The sequence below is a fragment of the Chironomus tepperi genome, unplaced genomic scaffold (assembly GCF_022539635.2).
Source record: "Chironomus tepperi strain 1889 unplaced genomic scaffold, CSIRO-AGI_Ctep_v1 contig_461, whole genome shotgun sequence".
NCBI classification, from domain to species: Eukaryota; Metazoa; Arthropoda; class Insecta; order Diptera; family Chironomidae; genus Chironomus; species Chironomus tepperi.
This window is the reverse complement of record NW_027226583.1, coordinates 806,181-828,755: the sequence shown is the minus strand read 5'-3', so window position 1 is coordinate 828,755 and position 22,575 is coordinate 806,181. Positions and strand designations below refer to the sequence as shown.

Sequence of the window (22,575 nt, the reverse complement as noted above, 5' to 3'; positions counted from 1 at the left end):
ACTCATGAGCATGCGCCTTGCCTGTTCGGGTTTATTGTTGCTCTGCCTTCTTCTGTGTAGTTGTCTTCAACTTCAGTCGTCAAGACAGTCATTAAGAAGTCCAAATTTGACTCAATGAACAAAAAGCTATATTTTCCAGTCGAGTCCTATTGCACAGATTAGCACAAATCGATTACCCCGAACAGGCAAGGATCATTCTAACGAGAATCCAATATAATGATTGAGTATACTCATGGGTCCTTTCATTTAGGTGAGTATGCCCATTGTCTGTTAAGGTAATCGATCAAAAATTGGATATTCGGCCGGCGTGACTCTGACTTTATGTCGGAAATGGCTTAAATCCTGCACCATGCCAGAATCACTCCAATCTGGTTGTGGATTTTGAGCCGATCAACTGACTTGAGCTGTTCGGAAGCGTATCTCTCGTCTGCATCACCGTCTTCGAGGATAACACAGCGTAAGTAAGCAAATTTTTTTACTTTCTCTATAACCTAATTCTCAACATAAAGAACCCTAACAAGCTGTTTGTTCTTTTAGAGGTTTATCTCTACGCCAACCTCGTAAGCACGAGGCTCTCATGACTTGTGAATATGCTTGCTATTCTTCCCCCTCAATCAAGAAGTCGTTATCTTCAGAAATTGATAAAAAATTCACATCCAAAAACTGAAGTTCAAAACGTCCACATCTGCAACAATTCCTTACTTATTTCAAGTAACACTCTGCAAATCCCACCTAACATACCTACTCCAAAATTGTTATGTAAATAATTGAATAAATACTTTTAAAAAGAAAATTTATTACTTTATTTATCTCAAATTAAATTCAAATATTTAAAGTATCTATGCTATGAATGAAATCATTTGATGAACATTTTTTTACCCCTTCGCATTTTTAAGGTAGACAACTCGTGTGAATTTAGGAATTTTACAAATTATTATATCCTACAATAGCTCCGAAAAGAGCAATTGTGACAACTTTGAAGATTGAGTTAATGCTAACTGATGATGATGATAGATGAACTGTATCCCATTCCATATGATTGCATCCATGTCCATTGCAGCAATTATGGGTGACGCCACAATTGACACTGTGCATTGATGAAAAGCATCCTCGTTCTACAATGTCATTTCTTCTAGTTGCAACACATTGATCACCATCGAGGTAAATTGGGCAGATAATTTTGTGTTCTGTTAATGATGTGTCATTCATTGCACCGCAAGTTGAATTTCTATCACCTGAGCAGGTATAGCATGACAAACGGTCGGTTGGAAGGATCAGGTCATTACATGCTACTGTTGTACCAGCTACCAATGGACATGTTGTGCAAAGTTCGTTATTGCATTCAGTTGTATCAATTTCTGATCCACATCCACGTTGTGTTTGTCCGTCATCTATGGAAGTATGAAGTCATTAGGTTAGGTATTCAGAAATTAGCATAAAATTTACTTACGGTTAACTCTTGTAAAGCACAATCCAGTTAGATTAGCACAAGGCACAGTATAATTTGCAAGTCTTTCTTGGTACACGCAATCATTATTTAAAGCACTGGATGTACATTGTACACAAAATTCTGTGTAGTAGAAAAGAAAAAAAAGTAAATTTTTAGATATCAAAATTGATGATTTTCGCTACAAAATTTATAAATTGATAACACTTATCAGGGATTTAAGTTTATTTATTTTTGTTGAAATATCATTACGTCATTTAGGGCTGAGTAATGGAACTAGATTTATCATATTTTTTAAAGTAAAACAACTTATTTGAAGATACGCGAATTTTGATAGAACAAGATTTTTGCTTGTTATGACTCATAACTTCTTGCTTCTTCTTGGAAGTTTACTTAATGTTAAAGATTCTTGTGTAGTCAGTATGTAATGTATATATTTATAGATTCCACGACATTGATCAAAAAAAGGTGGAGTAATATGATAAAGTCAATGATTGTTTATTCAAGATATAGCACATAAAAATCCGATTTTTCGATTAGATATGAAGATATAGTACTAAGTTACATAACTTATTGCATTTTCTTATGTAGTTTGTAGAAAGTTTCTTATGAAATCCTTAAGAACTTATGACGTGCATCAGAAAATGCATTTTATAGTCCACTATCCCTGACGCAATATTGAATGCAAAGATTCTGATAAGGATTGTAGATATTGAGTCCAAGGTTTCTCGGTCTCGGGATTTGTTGAAGCAGAGACTTCAAGAAACTGTAGATTCTGAGTATCTAACATTTCTCTTCAGTATCCTTCCCCAAGTAATTGGTACTTTCTAGTTCCTACCAATAACTAGCTCGAGCTTAACTTTCGACTTGCTCTTGACTATCTTTTAATGGTTTAATTTACTAAGAGTGGGCTATTCCTTTCAATTAACCTTCTCAGAAGCCTATCTACCCCTCAACATGTTATACATATTCAACTGACAAACTTCACGAAAATCCAGAATTCATCCAAAACTGCAGGCATGCAGACTTGAACGAACTACAAGATACAGCCTTAAACTGCAGTCCTGTACATCTGAAATGCAGGAAATGCAAGCCTGCAATTTTTGCCCGAAACCTTAATTGCATCAATTTAATAAATCAATTTCTAGACTATAACCTTGTGCCTGGATTCCAGCAAATCCTAAAATTGCAATTGCAACAGCAACTTTCCACATTTTATATTCAAAAAATAATTTTAAGAGATAACTTAATTAAATTCAATTTCACCGGCGTTCACACCCAAAGCTAAATTATAACTGAAAAATGCCGCATTTTTGTGTTAAAATAATTATTTCTGTGATAAACGAAGCCAAGTGATAAGAGCGCGACACATCCACAACAAAAAGTAAAGTACATGGGGAAAAGTTATATACTGTATCTTATCATTAGTCTTATCTATGTTTTCTTCTTTTTTAATGCTCATAAACATATGCACAAATTTTAGTTTATTTAACTTAAACGATATAAGCTCAAAGTTAAATAGTATTAATGAATTCGGTAGTTCTATAAAAATGGATGTCTTGCTATTGGTTTTCATGCAGTTGAGGAAAGCATGGCTTTTCAAAAATAGTCTTATCCTAGCAGGCATAAAGGAGAGTTAGGTGCAAGTAATGCTCACTAGCATGTTCTTACTTAATTACATCGCTGAATGTACAGATCCATTTCGATCAATGACTTAAATCGGATGTTGTCTAAAGCGGTCTCTTTCTCTGGCTTCCACCTCCTAATTTTCAATACCAACTACAGCACTGCCCATCAATAACTTCCTTCCATGAGTCCTTCGATCGCGAGCATCCTCAACTGGTATTTCATCGCGAGCATGCTTTTGGCCAGTTAGAATTATTTCTCCAAAATTTACTTTTTCAATGAGATCCAGTGTTTGAATGAGTCATCGTTATTTGCAATTAAAATACTGTTCACACTAGCAAGATAAGATCTATGTGATCAATAGTGATGTAATTGTTCATGATTAGACTTGCAAACAGCTGAAAATATAGAAAAATAATAATTTTGTTATCAGATAATTGAAAATTACAAAAAATTTAAATCACTGCATTTTTCAGTATTCTTCCCTAAATCCTTGATTTAATTACTATTTTACGACTGAAAATTAACAATATAACTTACAATACGTAATGTTTTAGCTTAGTTATGCAGCTAAATTCTTTAAAATTGATTTTCAATGATTTTTAGCAATTCACCATTTCACCAAAACTGGTTGATCAAAATTTTGAAATTAAAATGTACGTTAAAAATTCAATACTCAAATTCACCCTAAACTCAACATTTTATTGAATTCAATGCTTAACATTCAGGAAATCAATACATAAACTCAAATATATATGTTAAATAAACATGATAATGCTATCGATATCATAAACTAGTTTCAGAACCAAATAGAACTGATAATTGATCGCAAAAATATAACACGCACACGTCTAAAATATTATTGCTGTTATTTTAGCTGAAAATCAAATTTCAACACGTATTTAACACGTCTTTTTTTGATACAAAACATCACATTAAAATCATCATCAATCTCATGTGTACGCCATAAATAATTTATTCATTAATCAAGAAAATAAAATGTTGTATGTGAGGAAATGGATAGAATATAAAAAAAAAAGATTTTTTTTAATGCGACGATCACGCAGAATAAATTGAAAAGGAAAAGATGAGAGGATTGAGAAAGAAAAACATTTTTATTGGATGAAAGAGCCGTCGCATCTCGCATCTTTTTTTATTCTCCGCCTTCCCATGTATGAATGAGAAACAAAAAAAAAAGAAGAAAGATTGCTGTTGTGTACGTCAAAGATGAGCATTTTTCATCGCCTTATGTTGATCACTGTTTGATTCTCTCATGAATAATATGTGATAGAGATTATAGGGATTTAAGCGCTGTTTTTGCAGAATTATGCAATATTTAATTAATAGTGATTAATTTAAAAGAAACTTGAGTATTTAGAGACTTACAACTTTTTAACGTCTTTTAGTAATTTGAATTTTCAACGTTTTCTGGAAATTTAAATTGGTTAAAAAAAATTTAAAATCAAATTTTGAACTTCGTAAAAATGTAAACAATAAATTTGAAATATCCGTAAAAATTAGAAGAAAAACTGCATCTTAAGTCAAGTTCTAAATCGTTGCTGATATAAAGTAACTTGTATTTGACATGTTCCTGCTTGCCAACTCTGTTTTCAACTAATTCACAGCCTTCTCCACACGCTTAATCCTTAAAACTCAACACTTTAAAATATTTCTCTATCTTTTATCTCGCAACTCACTCAGCCAGCCATAACACGAGTAAAATAACACTGCTGTATCTACAAAAACACATGAAAAAATATTAATCATCTTACTCACAGCTACTCAGCAGCTGGAAGCACTTTTCTCGAGGTATTACGACATTGTCACTTAATGGAATCGATAACACTTTCACGCACAATTAAGTATTGAGGATCTTTATCAATTTCTACACATAATTGTGATCTTGTGTGGCATCGCTGTTCTCAAATTGTATGTAAACATATGTGGGGCAAAACCAGAAGGTCCTTTTACTTTCATGAAAACATGAAACCCATAAAAAAAGAGAAAGATCATTAAATTTGTTACGGCATAAGAATATTTTTGGTAAACAAATTGACAGTAAGTTCTTTTTTTACTCGAGAGACTTGTGTGTAGATTCTAATTCTTTTTCTGAGAGAAAAACATGTGTGAACTCTTAACAGCATCCAGAAGACTAAGAAGAAATAAATGAAACATTTATGTTGATCATCACTAGATTATGCGAAGGGAATGCAAAGATGCTTAAATTTTATATGAAGTTAAAGTTTTTAACCTTTTTGACTTGTTTTCGACCAATTCTAATAATTTGTAGGGCATGTTTACATGTTGTTGACTGTAGATAAGTTACATAGGTTGTTTCTGATTTGTAAAATTACAAGTTATTGGAAAGTGATAAAGAAAATTTCAACTTTCTGATGATTTTCTAGTATTAACATTTAATATTTAGGTATTCAATCAAAAGCATTTCCTAATTTAGATTGTTTCCCATTTTAGTAATGATTCCTATCCCTTTGAATCTTTTTTCTCAATATTATGTATATGCTGCTTCTTACTTGCTGTCTAATCCACCAAGAGAAAGAAAAAAACAATTTAGCAAGTTTTTCACGGACATAAGAGAGAATTTCGAAACACTTTGTCTGTTTCTTGGTTTTGTGATTCAAATTAGATTGTCAGCCTTGCTTCAAAAGCCTTAAATATTCACAATGATGTTTATTCTTTAGAATTCAAAAATCAATGATGTTTATTCTTTGGAGTTCAAAAACAAACTGAACTTTTGTATGAAAAGGGGTCTTCAACTATGAACAATAAATATTATTCAAATCTCAAATGAACGTTATAACAATCTTGATGAGAAGACTCATCATGGAAAGAAGCTGTCGATCGAGATAATATCGCATTTAGAATCGGAAATTGGCAAGCGGTAGCCGGCGATAGAACTAGTTTTAAGCTGTATCTGAGAGAGGTCATGGATCACAATTGATCTGTACGGCCAGCGAAGTAAGTAAAGTAAGTAAGTGCATCTATACATCATGAAACTGTCACCCAACATCCTTGATGATCACCAAACAAAAGCGTCCTCAAAGAACTCCCAAAAAAAATCTCTTCCTTACTCACAATTTCATAAATGAGATAAAATTTTGTATTTTCATCCAATCAACAGAAGGCAAGAAGTCATTTAGAGAGAGATCATCTTCTACAGTCAAAAAAGAAAAGAAAAGAAAAAAGATATTTAAATAAATACAACCAACACTGAAGATCGAGGAAGGAAAAGAAGAAACACACAAAAAAAAAATCTTTTTTGTGAATGAGGAAAATTATATTTTTTTTTTGTGAATGCCGCAGTTGAATTTTCATCTCGCATCCGATAAGTCGTGAAAAAACAGAGTTGATTGAAACTGATCCGAGACCGAATCGTGAAAGTGAAAATTGAAAGTGATTCCATAAAACAACAATTAGACGTGAAATTTCTTAATCGATGATATATAAAAATAGTGGAAATAAGAAGGTCTGGATAGGAAATTAATTCCCCAATGTTCAGTTTGTGAACCCGAAAAAAATAAAAAGCATTCAATTTTTCACAATCGAAAGTGTGAAGTGATATTAGACAGAAAGTGTGAAGAAAATTTTCCGCCGCACGTACGTGGCGCAAACAGGAAAAAATAATCTATAACATTAAAGATCTTCTCTTTTCCTGATCTCTCATACTCTCGGGGACTGTGAGGGGAAGAGAAAGAAAAAATTTGTAGTAATTTCCCCGACTTAATCTTTGCTACCTATTGAAAGCTTAAGTACGATCTCGCGTGGCCATTGAATTATTATTTTTGGATATGAAGTATCTCTTACGTATGACCATCACCGCAGGCGGTTTACTGTTGAGTGTGAATTAGAAATATCAACACAGAAGTCGACGGCTGTGTCTGTTGTTATAAAATGAATTATTGATAAGTGTTGGCAAATTAATAATAAATATTAAGATGATTTGTACTGCAAAAGTAATGTTGTGATAAAGACGAGAACATATGTAAAGAGATATCTACTCTGGGGAGTAATCATTAGATACGATATATATATTGAATGTGTGAAAACAATAAGGTGATGATCACCATTTAAACCGTGAATATACTGACTTGCAATGCTTATATTTCGTACAAGTGTGAAAATATTCTTCAAATAAATATATCGGCAAAGTGCTTCAGACTTTTGAATTTGTAGCAATAAACACACTGCTTGATACATTTTATCCGCACAATTTTACATAATTATTGGAAATTAGAATTGAAAGATGAGTCACGGACATATGCAACAGTTGAATGATGGTGCAATGAATATGAATATTCATCATCATCATCATCATACAAATGTTGGAACTGATCATTATGATAATGTATTAAATTTGAATTTAAATAATGAATATCATCATTATGGTGCTGATTATTGGAACTCGTCATATAAAAATGGATCTACACCGATGAAAGAAATGGAAGGTGAGCTTGACAGAATTTTATATAAAGGTGATTTAGGATATTTACATACATACATGACATATTATTGACTTTTTATTCATTAGACTTAGATGAAGTTTGGTGTTGATTTTGTTCCTTTATATTATTTTATTTTTGTCACAAAATGGTGGTTTGACTAATTATGACTAACAATATAATTCTGGAAATGCATGAGTAATGACGATTCAGCTTAGGTATATATGAGTAGCACAATTCTAACTGAATTCCATGACAAATCCGGCAACAGGATTTAAATTGAATCTTGAAAAAATTTAACGGTCAAAAAAATTTCAAATTTTGACCAAGGTGAAATTTCTGAAGGATTTTGCAAAAATGTAGAAAAATCATTAATTAAAGCATTTAACAATACTATTAAGCAACTAAATCAAGCGATAAGCCAGTTACTCGATAACATAGAGCTAATAATTTATGCCAAAGATTTGTTCAATGTCTGATTGCTGAGATCTTGCATTTCAGCTAACCACCTAACTAGCCGATCAAAGTGATCATCGCATTTTAAAAATCATTTCTATTGTTTTAAGAAATACATTAAAAATTGACTAAATAACTTGAGATAGAATTTAACGGATTTTAAAATTTCAAACCAAAAATTGAGTTTTCAGCTTTATTTCCTCAATATTTTTTCTCATATTTAAGAAATTTTGTACAAATTTACAAAATCAGCTTCGATTTTTTAATCTTTTATTGAATATAATGAATGCTTGTCATGGCAAAAGTCTAATGGAGATCACTAAACATTCCTAAAAGACAACATTCTAATTTTTCAATTAAATTTCAAAAATTCAAAACAAAAAAGTCTAAAAACTCACTAATTTAAATCTCATAGTATCTCCATTTGCAACTTGCTACAGTGATCGACAGTCTTTCAACCCAAAACTGATTAGAAACTTAATTCTAACTTGTCAAGATGCAAAACAATCTCCTGCAACTATAAAATTAAAAGAATTTTTTTTAAGGAATTTAAAAGCCTCATGTCGTCAATTATCACATCCACTTAACGCCACTTCTTAATCAGTTGCTTATTGACTCTATTTATACAAAAATTTATTTTTTTTTGATAGTTTTAAATTTAATTAAATTGTGTCTTAAATTAATTCAATTGACTTGGATTTAAATTTGAACATCTCAGCCAGATGAAAATTTAGGAAATTGTGAATCACGCCTGAAATAATTGCAAATTGTCACATTTTAGAATTGAAAAGAAGAAAATTTTAGAATTTTTCATCAGCTTGACACGAAAAGGTCGAATTGCCATTAATTGTTGTTTACAAGACATTGGCATTTATTTTCTTCTGGGTATAGGATCGAGGCAGGCAGGCAAGAGAGGAAATTTAAATGTGTGTAATGCGAAAGATAAATAAATTTTCAATTTGCCACTTTAACGAATAAACAAAATTAAGATTTTGAGAAATTTATATTGGGATTCTTGCCTCGAGACAGCTAAATTTATTTTTCACGAGTTTTTTTTTCTTGCTTAATTTAAATGCTCAAGAATGAATTGAAAATTTATTGAAGGGAATTGATTTAATCAATGCTCGAATGTTTTTAATTGCGATCTTTTGCTAGTCGATTTGCTTCTAGTTTGACCTTATTAGTATGGGATAGTGAGTGATTTGGATCACGTTTTTTAGTTGGTTTGAGAATTTAGAATTATTTGTTGACTGTATTGATGATGATTTTATCAGATTTATCGAATTATTATGAAAATTGAGGAAGTTTGTTCAACTAACCTAAGTCCATAGAATTGATCAAACTTAATAGCAGACCTCGAAGTCGACTTGGATTTTGGATAGAAAAGTCAACTTAACACTTTATGTAGACACATATATTCTCATGCGATACAAATGAGAAAGGTTCCGCAACTGATACATCTATTAACACAAATGGAAAACGCCTCTTTTTTACGGTGATTGGGCTTCCCGATAGCTCCGAAAACCAAATAGCCGTTGAATAGAAGCGTACATATATGGTGATAAAAAATGTATCCATTACGAATACTTAAAGCAGTATTGTCCAAACTGTGTGCTGCCGAAATTTTTTAGAAATGCCATGAACTGTATGTAGTTGCAATTTCAATCGTAAATTAACATCAATATATGAGTCAATGATGGAGTCGGTCTTCTATTTGTATCACTCAAGAATTCGAGTCGATTTCAAGCTCTGCTGAATAGTAAAATCATCTAAACTCTCAAAGACTAACTAGAAAAAAAGTGTATTTTTCAAAATTATTACCGTTTCCACGTCGGCTTGTTGACAAATCTGTGTCAAATTTACATTTCCGCCTCTACTTCAAAATATGTCTTTTGGATGGAATTGAATTAGCGAAAAGTCGCAGGCACAATGATCCTGATCTTTTGTTAGAATTGTTTATTCCTAATCCTGTTAATAGACTTATCCGGCATACCGGAGCAGTTTATTAATCAATAAATTTTAGGATTTAAACGTTTTAGACTTGCCATTAAATTTGAATAGAATATAATGTACTTATAGAAGAATCGACACCGCGATCGATGATCTGTTGTACCATTTCTCTTCAAAATACACATATCTTGAAACGTCAACAATTCCATATTCATTAAGTTACATCCAGTTAAGACAATTCTAAAGGAATCAAAAACTCAATTTAATCAAAATTTGAATTCAACAAGGAGATTCGTGATCATCTTTGAATTATATTATAGTAAGCTATAGCTCAGTTCCACTCAAATCTTGATTGATATTTTTAGACATTTTTCTAAAAATTCAGACCAATCAATCAAATCATTCAAGGTTCAATATGATTTCCAATCACTCCATGTAACCATAAAACTGTATAATGAAACCAGTAGTGACGTAAAAAGTGATGATCACAAACAAGATCGTTCAACTTGCATGTCGAATATTTAATATTTTAATATAGACGTGAGAGATCATAAAATTGTTTATTGAAGAGAGTAAGCAAGCAAAAAGGAATAACTTAACACCACTCAGATAAATTGCTCTCAACCGAAAAATAAACTGAAATATAATATGAATCGAGTCGGAAAATTTAGTGGCTTTTCCTTGTCTATATCTTATTTTTTTGAGAACATTAAATTTTTACCACCGATTTTTTAAAGTGCAGGTCATAAATCAAATTGTTTAATGATTTTTCTTTACATTTTTTCCTCATGAGTTTTGAGAGGTTGTAAAAATTATGATGATGAGAAAAGAAATTAAAGAACGTGGAAACTCAAGATGATGCTATAGGAAGTTTCTTTCAATCATTTGTTTACTTAGACATAAATTTTTTGTTCAAACTAACTCTCTTACGTGCCTAATTCTATCTACTTTGTTGTGTGCTCTGCTTAATCTTTTGTTGTGACCAGATCAAGTTCTTTTTGATGATAAATGGGTTTTTAGAAGTTAGTTCCTTTACATTTTACAGCTTTGTTAATAGATTTTCAATATTTCATGGGAATCCGTAGAGGAACTAACAAGAAACTACTCAAGTTAGAGCGCATTGATAGTGAAACTTACTAGATTTATCATTCAAAATCCATTTCAGCATCTTTTGATCTCAGAAGGCATTTTAAAAAGTAATTACAAAAAATAACGACTTTTAACAATTCAAATTTCAAAAATGGCGAATTTTCCTCACCTCAAAAAGTTTTTCTCAATTTTTTATGATCTAAACTTTCAATTAACTGCTAAAAACTGATTTATTAGCTCATAAAAGTTGGCAATGATCAATTGAGCACAAACAAGACTCACCCGAATCAGTCAATCTGTCATAATAAGTCTTTTCTTATCCAAACACTTCAAAATCACAGCTTCAAAAATTTAACCAAGGAACATTCCTAAAGTCATAAAATAGAAATTAGACGAATGAATGAATATGTCATTTTGATTAATGTTTGTGAGTAAAACAGTAAATTAATTTACTCATTAGTAATCATCTGTTGTGTGAGACTATGAGTGTCGAGTGTCACAAACATTGCTTCTTCTTCCTTTTTTCTCTACATTCAAGTGAAGATAGAAATTTCTGCCATAATTTTGGCAACTTGAATGTGTAATTAGAATGTTCACTTACATGTAATTATTCCACATAATGAGATCTTATAGATGCTTGCCTTATTTATGATGTAAAAACGTGCAAAGTGAGGATGAATAATGTTCCTGCATTTTAATTCGCACATGATATTTGCTGTTAACATCATTAAAATATGCTAATTAACTCTTCAAGCATGATTTAGTTGGGAAAATGAGCATGTTTTGAGTGTTTGGGGAGATCTAGGAGAAATATGAATTGAGGAAAAATTTAGAAGAATGAAAAATTTAATTCATTATTCTTCCGAATTTCAAGTCGAATTCTATCTGATTTCCAGTTGGATTCTTTCAATTTGCGGCCGGATTCTATCATATATAGGTCGAAATCTGTCCAAATCAGGTCGGATTCGGTCAATCTGTCGGATTCTGTCCTAATTCTGGTCCCACTAGGTCTGACTATGTCCAAATTAGGTCGAATTTCAAGTCTGATTAGATTCGGATTTCAGTCTAATATCCAGTCTAATATCCAGGATTCTGTCCTAATTCTGGTCCAACTTTATCTTAATTCCGGCCGGACTCTGTCCAAATGCGATCGTATTCTGTCTGGTTTCTGTTCAGATTCTGTCTTAATTCTGGTTGAACTTTGAACAAATCAAACCAGATTATGACCAAATTAGTATGATTCTGTCAAAAGCGGTCCGAAACTTGTCTTATTTCCGGTCGGATTAAGTCCTATATCTGATCGACTTATGTCTTAATCTCAGTCAAATTCAATCTTAATTCTGGTCGTATTCTGTCTAATTCCGGTCGTTTTATGCCCAAATCCGGTCGGATTCTGCCAAATTTTTGATAAAATTTTAACAAATTCTTATCCGAATTTTAAAAAAATTTCAAAATAATCCAGCAGGCTTTGAAAATTCTTTGTCTTAAAATAAATCTAATATTCCAATTATCACTCCCCACTTCCTACCTTGAACTACACAAAACTCATTCCATAATTCATATTTATCACTTTTCATATTTATATAGTGATGACTTAAGGAACAAATTAATAGTTGTGCTAGAAAATTGCTCTCAATTGACTAAATTGACTTCAAAACAAAAAAAAATTGGCCAACTTTGTTGCATTGATTTATTTTTATCGTCGAATTTTGCGTCACCAACATCATTAACAAAACAATATGGCATGCAAATATTCTTACTAATGAGACTAACTTCATAAATTGTGTTCTAATCCAATCGCTAATTCTTTTTATGGATCATAAAAACAATTCAACTAATTCCTAATTTTAAGTATTGCCTGCTTTGTTCTTTTTCATGATTTTTGTCTTGGTTTTTAAAAGCGAATTTCTTTTAATTTTTAAAGATTTTGTTACAGCATGTCTACAGAATGCCGACAAAGAGAGAAATTCGTACAAGCCACTCGAGCAATTGGACCAAATCAAATTGACAGACATCAGTGAGCAGTCACCGCATCAAATTCAGCAGGCGACATCAGCATCACATGGTGATATTAGTGGAAATAAAGTGAATGGAAATGACGTAAATAAAGGCATAAATCAGAAGCCAAAGTGCAATAAAAAGGGTGATAATGAGAAGCAACAACTTCCATTCCACTCATCACTCCATAATGCTAATGTGATTCTTGAAGCTAAACCACTATGGGATAAATTTCATGAACAAGGTACTGAAATGATTGTGACAAAAGCTGGTCGACGAATGTTTCCAACATTTCAAGTTCGCGTTGTTGGACTTGATCCACAAATTAGTTACATGATGATGATGGATTTCGTTCCTGTCGATGACAAACGGTAAGTTTGATTTTGAATACTATTTTTAGAATCTTAGACATTTTATGCTGTTGTATGGTTTTAAAATTGAAACTGTTGTAAGGTTCTAATATTCACATTTTAGTGTTTTATAATAAAATTCATTACTAACGAGCATATTAATTGTATTTACAGCTACAGATATGCGTTCCACACCAGCTCCTGGGTGGTCGCCGGAAAAGCAGATCCAATCTCACCACCTCGGTAAGTCTGTCACAAAATTCTCCAAATTCTTCATCATAATAAAATCAAAAATTTATTTTCAGAATCCACGTACATCCAGATTCACCTGGTAAGTGCCAAAAAACAACATTTTAAAAATAAACTATTTATATCTAACACATTTTCTTTGTAAACAGCATCAGGTGCGACATGGATGAAACAAACAATATCATTTGATAAATTAAAACTCACAAATAATCAGCTTGATGATCATGGACATGTAAGATTTTAAAGTTTATGGCCATTTTTTCTCATGTTTAAAGACTGAAAATTTGAATATTTTCAGATTATTTTAAATTCAATGCACAGATACCAGCCTCGTTTCCATATCGTGTATTTACCGCAGAATGGCATAAAGGAAGAACGTGAATTTATGAATTTTCGTGCCTTCGTTTTCCCTGAAACGTCATTTACTGCTGTGACTGCTTATCAGAATCAACGCGTAAGTATATCTTAAAATCCCACGAGCATAGTGTGAATGGAGAGGAAATCTGTTTGTGATTGCAATAAATTTTCTTGATAGATAGAAAGTCATTTCGTATGATGTGAAATGTGTGTGACTGGGTGTCTGATAGTCATTAAGAAGTTGTAAAAAATTTTCCACATATTTTTTCATCTCAAGTAAGTTAAGTGTGGTTTGATTAGAGATTAGAGGTTGGTGGATGCTAGTGGCGCATAATTTTTATTGGAAGGTTTGGTTGTTTTAAGTCTCATTGTAGTTCTCAGCAGAACTAGAATTTTTTGTGTTGAAAAAAAAATCGACTCAAATTGATTTCACGCCATAAAAAATTCAAATTCAAGTTCTGATTCTTAGGCTATGCAACGCAACACACTAATACCAAGCGACATGTTACGATGACGTTGTAAATGCATTCATCATGACGTCATGAAAATTTTATTTTCTTGTAAGACAGTGTTGTCCAAACTGTTGGCATACTAATGAATCACAGAAGTCTTTTGGGCATGTCATATGTCGTATGTCATGAACAGTTTCGATCAAGATTTACCATTAATGTGTGCTATGGCACAAAAAATTTGGACAACACTGACGTAAGACAACCAAATCACTGTTGTATGACATTTGATTTTGTGTCGCTCGAAAGTGTCTCGCTTAAGTCACTCTTCAAATGTTTCACGCCACATATGTGGTTTACTGTGTTGCAATTTGATGGAATGAATCTGAATGTTTTTTGAGGTTAAGATATGGATATCGTAAGTGATGTAGTTCTGTATCTATTTGATCTACATAGTCTTTGATCATTCATCATGGTAAGCATCGACAGAAATCACGACCTCACGGCACACATGTTGCTCAACATGACTTAAAAGTTCAAACTTTAAAACTCAAATAATTGACAAACACAATCCAAAAGTGACTCACTAAACTCAAATTTCTCAAAACACAGTAAGCATAAATCCACAGAAACCCCAACAAGAAAAAAAATGAATAAATTCATCCAAAACAATTCATGACTTTTAGTGAGGAAATTACATGAGAAAAAATTCTCATAACTTACTTCGTCTTCTAATTTATCGCCAAATTTTTCTGCACATACAGTAAAAATTACTGTCACCAGTGAAATTTATTGCATTATTTATGGATGGCGTCAAGATATGTCTTCATTGAGAGCAGATTTTTTTTTTTGAAAATAATTTTCCACTTTCTAATTTTCATGCTGATCCAACAGATGATTTTTCTCTCATTCCATGTTCATTGCACAATAAACTAGCAGGAATATTGATGTATTTCTTCATATAATTAAGATACTGTGTGTGGAGAAGAACTACATGACATTTCTGGCGACAATTTAAAATATGATATAATTTTATTATTTTATGATTCTTATTTTGGCTGCTGTAAGATAAATTTCTGTCCTCCTGACTTCTCCACACACAATATTATTAAGCACTGCCCCGGCATGAACAAGTTTTATGGATCTTATTTGTATTTTATGTCCCTCAATATCTGTCAAAACATTTCAAATTTATTATCAGAAAAAAGTTTTAATTTGTTGCTCGTGTTTTCTTATATCCAACACTGTGTACGCACTCGTGACTGTTCATTTTACACTTGCTTAAATGAGTGTCGTTAAAATTAATTTGCGTGCTTTTAAAATGTTAATTATTCACATTTTTTTCGCGATATTATTTATGTGTAAATGGGTGGCTGAAAAATGATGACTTTTGGGAACAATTTCTTAATTTTTCCTTCACAATATTTTGTTGCTAAATTATTAACAAATGATTTTTTAATTTTAATTTATTTAACAGGTGACACAGTTGAAGATTGTATCAAATCCATTTGCTAAGGGATTCAGGGATAATGACACTAATGATGAGTAAGTACATTTAAATTCAAATTGTTAAGAATATGCCAACTGTCGTTTAATATTCATCATATTGAAGATAAATTAGTTGATTTTCCCTTTTATGGTTGTTGGTCCCCTTCTTATCATATTTTAGTCTGTTTTCTAATTTCAAACAATAAACATCATTCTTACTTTAATCTGCAAGAAAGATCATTGATAATGCCAATTGATACTTATTTGTAACTAGGTATTGTTGCTTTATATCCTCAACACGAAGAAAAGTTGCTAAAATACAACAATTTTAAGGAAATTTAAGATCCAGTGAATATCATTTGTTTAGCAAAATTTAGCTTATTTTAGTCCCTAAAGTAATGCAAACTAATTGATAACAGCATAGCAATCGTTTAAAAATGCTGTTCAATCAAATCCTGCAGAGTATTGATGTGATAGTAACCAAAATTGATCAATTCCATAAATTGTAAACAAAATAATTTTACTTACGTAAAAAAAGCCTACGTAAATTTCAGCGACTTTCAAAAATTCAAAATTTGATTGTTTTTGTATTATTTTCAAAAATCTGTTGTATGGTTTTGAACCTTTATCACATAATAAAAATTTAAAATTCTTCCTTAACGACCAGAATCAACCATAAATTTTCAATTGATCAATAGTCTCACATACTAAAGGAAATACTTAATTAAAGCCATAATTTACGTACAAATCTGCAGATTGCTAGAATTTCTTAAACGTCATGCCGATCTACCTTACGTAAAATACTTTATTTACTCGATAAATTTTCATCAATCTAAAACACAGAAAAGAAATTTCCTCATTAATTAGAATAAAATTGCTACCCAAAAAATACAATTTATTGCTTCTCGTCAAATTTGATTCGAGAAATCAGAAAAAAACTTTAATGTTTATTTTAAAAAGAATTTTCTTCTTTTTTTTCTTAAATTAGACTCATCAATTGAAAAGGCTCAATTTGATTTTCATTCAATTGCGATGAGTCGGAAAAATGTTTATAATTTTCCATCTCATGTTTTTCTTATTTCTTTTAATTAAAAGATTCTCTCAATTTGATTCGATTAAGTATAAGATTATTTTGATTATTTTGCACTTTTTTTTACTTTGAACAGGATTTGATTATTTTCATAAAAATTTAAGCAAAATAATTTTAGCGTTAATTAAGTGGCTGGAGTTGTATAAATTCCAGAGAAGTCTTGTTTTTGTAATTCTGGTCTATTTTTATTCAATTTTTGTGATTTTGAGTAAAATTTAACTTTTTTTTCAAGTTTTTGAAAATTTTAAAATTTTCTCATGAAAGTAACGAAAACCTTGTCAAAAAATATTTGAATTCTAATTAGTTTCATCACGCGGATCTTTTGTATAATTTACAGTCCTATATTAGATCAAGCCATTTTACAGTCCTATATTAGAAGTCTTCAAAATTTTAACAAATAACGAGTTAATTCGAGAATCACAAATTTTGACGGTTATTTTATTTTTGAACGTAAAAAAGGTATTTGAATTTCAATTAGTTTCTCACCCCTCACAACATACTGATAAAAGTATTGGGTTTTCCTAGTTTCAAGCCCTTTTTTGTTGTTTTTTAGGAACTTTTAATCACCCTTTTCAATCAATTCATCATAGTTTATCACAATTTGTAAAAAAATTAAATTCACTTTCATGAGAAAATTTAATAAAATTTTCAAAAATTCAAAAAAACGTTAATTTGAAGCAGATAAATCGAATCAAGGATCAATTTTCAAGCAAATCTATCAAAGCCCTTTTTGTTGTTATTTTCATTTTTAATCAATTCATCATAGTTTATCACAATTTAAATTAAATTCGTTGTTTTAATGTTAGTATTGACAAAATCAGTCAAAATATACTCAAAAATCTCAATTAACATCTCAAAATAAGCAAATAACCTCAAATTATCGCAATTTATAGCTCCAAAAGACAAAAATTACTCTCAGAAGGACAATTTAATTTAATTAAAAATATACTCAGTTCCATTAAATCACCACAAAAGAGATCCAGAAGTCAAAAAAATAAAGTTGAGATAAATTTAACCGTGGAATATGTAGGATGATGATTTAATGATATCGATAACGATTATCTCAATTCGTAAGATAATTTCATGCAAAATATCTCAAGAGATTTCCTCACTTAATTAAAGTTAAATTCTCTAGATTTAAAATTTAAAAATATAAAAAAAAAAATTGTCACAAGTAGGAAGAAATTGTTTAGTAACAAAAATAGAAAATTTCATTCGCAGTCTCTTAACTTATGCTTGCATGAATATCCAAAAATAATCCACATTCATTTTACCGTCGCATATTATCGGGTAAAGCCACTAAAATGTCAATCAACAAATTCATAAATTATAACGACGAGAGAATATAGTGTGAAGATGCTCAAGAATATTTTGTGTACATACAAGTAAGAAGTTATTAAAATAAAAATTTTAGAAAAAAAAAATTATGGAAAGGAAAAGAAGACAAATTAGAATATTCAGGCATGATGATGTAAATGCAATAATATTTTTATTTTAAGAGATATAAATTCCTATACGATGATGATAATAAATTCCTTTTTTAGTGTCTTAACTCATTCTAAAGCAATGTCTGTTAGAAAATTAGTGATTATGTGTTTGTCGGTCTCCTTAGATTCCGCGTCATATGATGTCTAGAACTGGTACTGTCCACAAAATGATACAAATTTTCAATTCAAAATTCAATACTAAAGCAGTAAAAAAAAACTTGAATTTTTGAACTTTCTCAACTACAGCCAACTTCAGCCGGTTTGAAAAATGTAACGTCTTACAAAAATTTGAAAATTGCTATCCAAAATTGGAATTTTGATTTTTCACTAACTGAAGCCAATTTCAATCGGTTTAAGAAATATAACGTCTTTCAAAAATTTGAAAATTTGCTATCAAAAATTGGATTTTTGAACTTTTTCAACTGTAGCCAACTTCATGTGTTTTAAGAAAATTAGCGTCTTTCGAAATTTTGAAATTCTGTAGTCAAAATTATCATAAATTTCTATCAAATAATCAATTTAAAATCATTCTAACCTCAATATACTCACTTTCTGTAACCATCCCTAACAGAAAAAGAGACCGCTTTTAGGTATCGTAGTAGTCATTTTGTAACATGAAAGCAACAAAAGGCTATCAACTTGACTCTGTCATCTAGTTTGTACAAATTATCTGTCCGCATATTGAGCTGATATTCTTACAATTCTGTTCTGCGGCAAATAGCTTTTGGAACTTCTGGCCGCAGTGTTCCTTGCGGATTCCAATCAAGGGCCGTGTAACAAAGTTCTGATTCTGTTCAGACCTTTAGATAAATAGTTGCGCGGTATCTGCATGTCTTGACGAATGATAGTTTAACTAGAGAGGATTCGCTCCGTATCCTTCTCAAACCAAGACATACAGCTTATAGTAGGATACGAACCACTCTGTCTCATTAATATAGATCAATAATTACTCTTGCCAGTTAGTCTACCCACTCCAGAATTGCTCCATAAATGCACATCCATGTAGAAATTCTCAAAAATTATCTCCAAAACATCCAGAACTAGAACAAATAAATTCTCAAATTGTTTAAAAAAAGAAGTTATTTTTCACTAAGCACGGGTTTATAATTTATGATGCCATTCCAAATTTATGGCTGTCAATGTGTTGAACAATCGTGGCATACATGCCATGATATATGAACCGAAAATATTCAATATTTCCCACAAGAACACACACGCATAATCATAATTTCAATTATTATAGTTTGGGATTAAATAATAATAATAATGAATCTATAAAAAATATTTAAGAAATGCTGCTGAATATAATTTAAACAATTAATGAATCAAGAATATAAGAAGAAACTTTACATGATCATCGCATTGAAATTTGTTTACAAATTGCCAAATAAAGTTGGGTAAAGATATTGCCTTCCATAGTCGAATCTATTTTTTTTTTTGTGTGTTAAATTTGTAACATAACTTCTGAAACATAAAACATATGCACTTACTTGTTGTTATTCCCTGATAAATTGATCTCTTAATCTGTTTCATTCCAAAAAATTGTTTGAAATGTTTACATTTGCAATGGAAATTCTGTTCCTCGAGTAAAAACGTAAGCGAATAACGATTGTAAGTAAATAAGTCACTGTAGGTGATGATTTAAAGTGCATTAGTCGTGATTCATGACCGGATCTGTCTCAATTGCTTACTAATTTGAAACAGGAAATTATAACGACTTTTTTGAATTTAAATAATTGAAGTTTACGTTTTACGTACGTAATTTATTACGTAATAAACACATTTTAAAGTAAATTTGCATTTTAATTCAATTTTAATCAATTAAAGCTGTATAAAGGAGAAATATCAGTTCAGCCACATCATATAAAGCAACATCAATCCCAGAAAGTAAAGTATATTCTCGCGAAAAATCATAAATTTATCTAAATTGACTGAAAATGCGTAAACTTTTTCTCATGCTCGTGCATTCATCAAAAAATTAGTCAGTCAAAGATAATTTATAGACTATTTATCTTCGAAAGTTACTCACAAATGCCATGCTGCTTACCAGAAATGAAAGGTTAATTTGTTTACAAATTCTCATCGCTTTCTCATGAATTAGACGACACTTGACTGATAGTGTTGTAAAGAAGAGAAGGCCATGTGTTAAATATTTGAGTCTGGCACTTCTTTTGTGGATATAAATCTCTTTAAAATTAATTAAATTATAAATAATTGAAAAATCCATAAATCTTTCCGTTCTTATCACCTAAGAAATTAAAAAAAAAAAAACTTTAATTTGTTTTTCTTGTCATTTTACAGTTCACAAGATCAACGACTGACAGCAGCAGTAGCGGTATCATCCGAACGATTGAAAAGTGATCGCGCCAACAATAACAATATTAGTAGCAATAGCAAAAGTAAGTGAAAATCTTTATTTAATGATGGAAATAAATCAAATCACTCATCTTTCAATCAGTAAGCACCAAGTGCGCAGCCTCTCAAAACTTTATATATATTCCTGCATGCGTTCACCGACGATGAAATCGAGTGTGAAAAAGTGCAATTTTTTTTTCTTATTCATTTTTGTGACACGAACTCGACTCTTAAAATTCCAGTTGTGACTTTCATGTCATCTCGCACTTTAGTATTGCAATTGTAATCATCACTTTAATGATGAGTTGAAAATGAGAATTGCACAACACATGAAAGTGATAAAATATGAGTTGAGGAAGAGGAATGAAAACAGGGATTAATGCTTGACTGCTGTGCGGATTTTTAAACAATTATACAGCAACTCTTAATCATTAATCCCTGGACACATCCATCTTTAAGTTTATTAATCCCACATTATTGATCAGCATGTAAATTCCTTCATTTATTCACAGAAGATGACTTGTCAATCACAAGCTTGACTTCATCCCAACTCCAGACGACATCACCGCAGCCAACATATGCAATAAATCCACAAAATTCAAACTTTGTTGCTACACACATGTTAGGTCAGACGTATGGAACAGACAACAGTAATTTTGGACCAATTTACCATCATCATCATAATGCACATCCGTACGCGAATCCATATGATAAATATAAGGTACCAGCACCAACTACCCCAAATGTTTATGGAAGTCATTATCAAGGATTTTATGGACATCAAATGACTCGTGTGGATTATATACCAAGATAGATTTAAGACTAATATTTATTGGCAATAAAAATATATTTTTCTATACTTAAATAACTTAGCTAATACTTAATAAAGTCAATTTCACTTTGAGATATTAAAGCATTTGTGCATTTGTGTTCCTTATTATTTTGCCCGGAAGGCACGCGACGTAGAAATGGCTGAAACAAGTCGACTGGATTACGCCGACTTGATTCTGAACTGAGTCCGATGTCATGGTTTGGAACCAGAGTCACGATGGTCTGGAACCAGAGTCACGATGGTCTGGAACCAGAGTCACGATGGTCTGGAACCAGAGTCACGATGGTCTGGAACCAGAGTCACGATGGTCTGGAACCAGAGTCACGATGGTCTGGAACCAGAGTCACGCTGACTTAGGCTAGAATCAGAGTCATGCTGGTCTTGTTCCGGATTTTCACATATTTCCATGTCATGCGCTTTCCGGATTTGGATTTTCAGGCTAATTTCCACAAAAATGTCATCTATTAATAAAGAAAAGAGTCAAAAAAGTTACGAGAAATGCCAAAGCTAATGAGTCTAATATTTTTAATTGGATCATCCCACTTTTTGCCAACAATCCATCTTAAATTTCCTTTGATTTTCTTTTCAGCTTCTCTAAAATTAAAAAAAAGTATTTTTTTGTCTGAACATTAAAAAGACATTAGAGGATCAATTGACTTTGGTTGGATCGGTGTGGCATTTTTTTCTCCTTTATCTCTCTAAGTATAGCATGAGTGGCATGAAGAATTAGTCAAAATGTATCTCAAAGATGATCACATGATATGGATACAAGACACATTCTCATGTTTTGATTGACAACCAGATCGTTAGTTAAGGTTTTAGTTTAACATCATGTCATATGGGTTTGTCATTGAGTCACATAGATAAAGGTTTCGTGTTGAGTAAGTAATTATGA

The 22,575-nt window shown here is 31.3% G+C and overlaps 2 protein-coding genes across 4 annotated transcripts; one reads left to right on the top strand and one right to left on the bottom strand.

The window, feature by feature from the left end:
- Positions 1 to 776: 776 nt before the first annotated feature.
- Positions 777 to 2,761, bottom strand: LOC139099050 (uncharacterized). Its single transcript, XM_070651445.1, has 3 exons — positions 2,604 to 2,761; positions 1,451 to 1,570; positions 777 to 1,391 (listed from the first exon to the last, which is right to left on the bottom strand). The coding sequence occupies exons 1-3, from the start codon at positions 2,659 to 2,661 to the stop codon at positions 925 to 927; spliced, it is 645 nt and encodes a 214-aa protein (XP_070507546.1). The 5' UTR covers positions 2,662 to 2,761; the 3' UTR covers positions 777 to 924.
- Positions 2,762 to 6,410: 3,649 nt separating this feature from the next.
- Positions 6,411 to 21,764, top strand: org-1 (T-box transcription factor 1). 3 transcript variants are annotated; one of them, XM_070651521.1, is made up of 9 exons: positions 6,411 to 7,536; positions 12,962 to 13,394; positions 13,548 to 13,616; positions 13,679 to 13,704; positions 13,772 to 13,854; positions 13,921 to 14,076; positions 15,906 to 15,973; positions 20,795 to 20,892; positions 21,361 to 21,764. In XM_070651521.1, exons 1-9 carry the CDS (start codon positions 7,335 to 7,337, stop codon positions 21,660 to 21,662), a joined length of 1,437 nt encoding a protein of 478 aa, XP_070507622.1. In that variant the 5' UTR covers positions 6,411 to 7,334; the 3' UTR covers positions 21,663 to 21,764. The 3 variants fall into 3 exon arrangements, with proteins under 3 accessions (XP_070507622.1, XP_070507621.1, XP_070507620.1); XM_070651520.1 differs by having other exon boundaries at positions 12,950 to 13,394; XM_070651519.1 differs by having other exon boundaries at positions 6,411 to 7,563.
- The last annotated feature ends 811 nt before the right edge of the window (positions 21,765 to 22,575 follow it).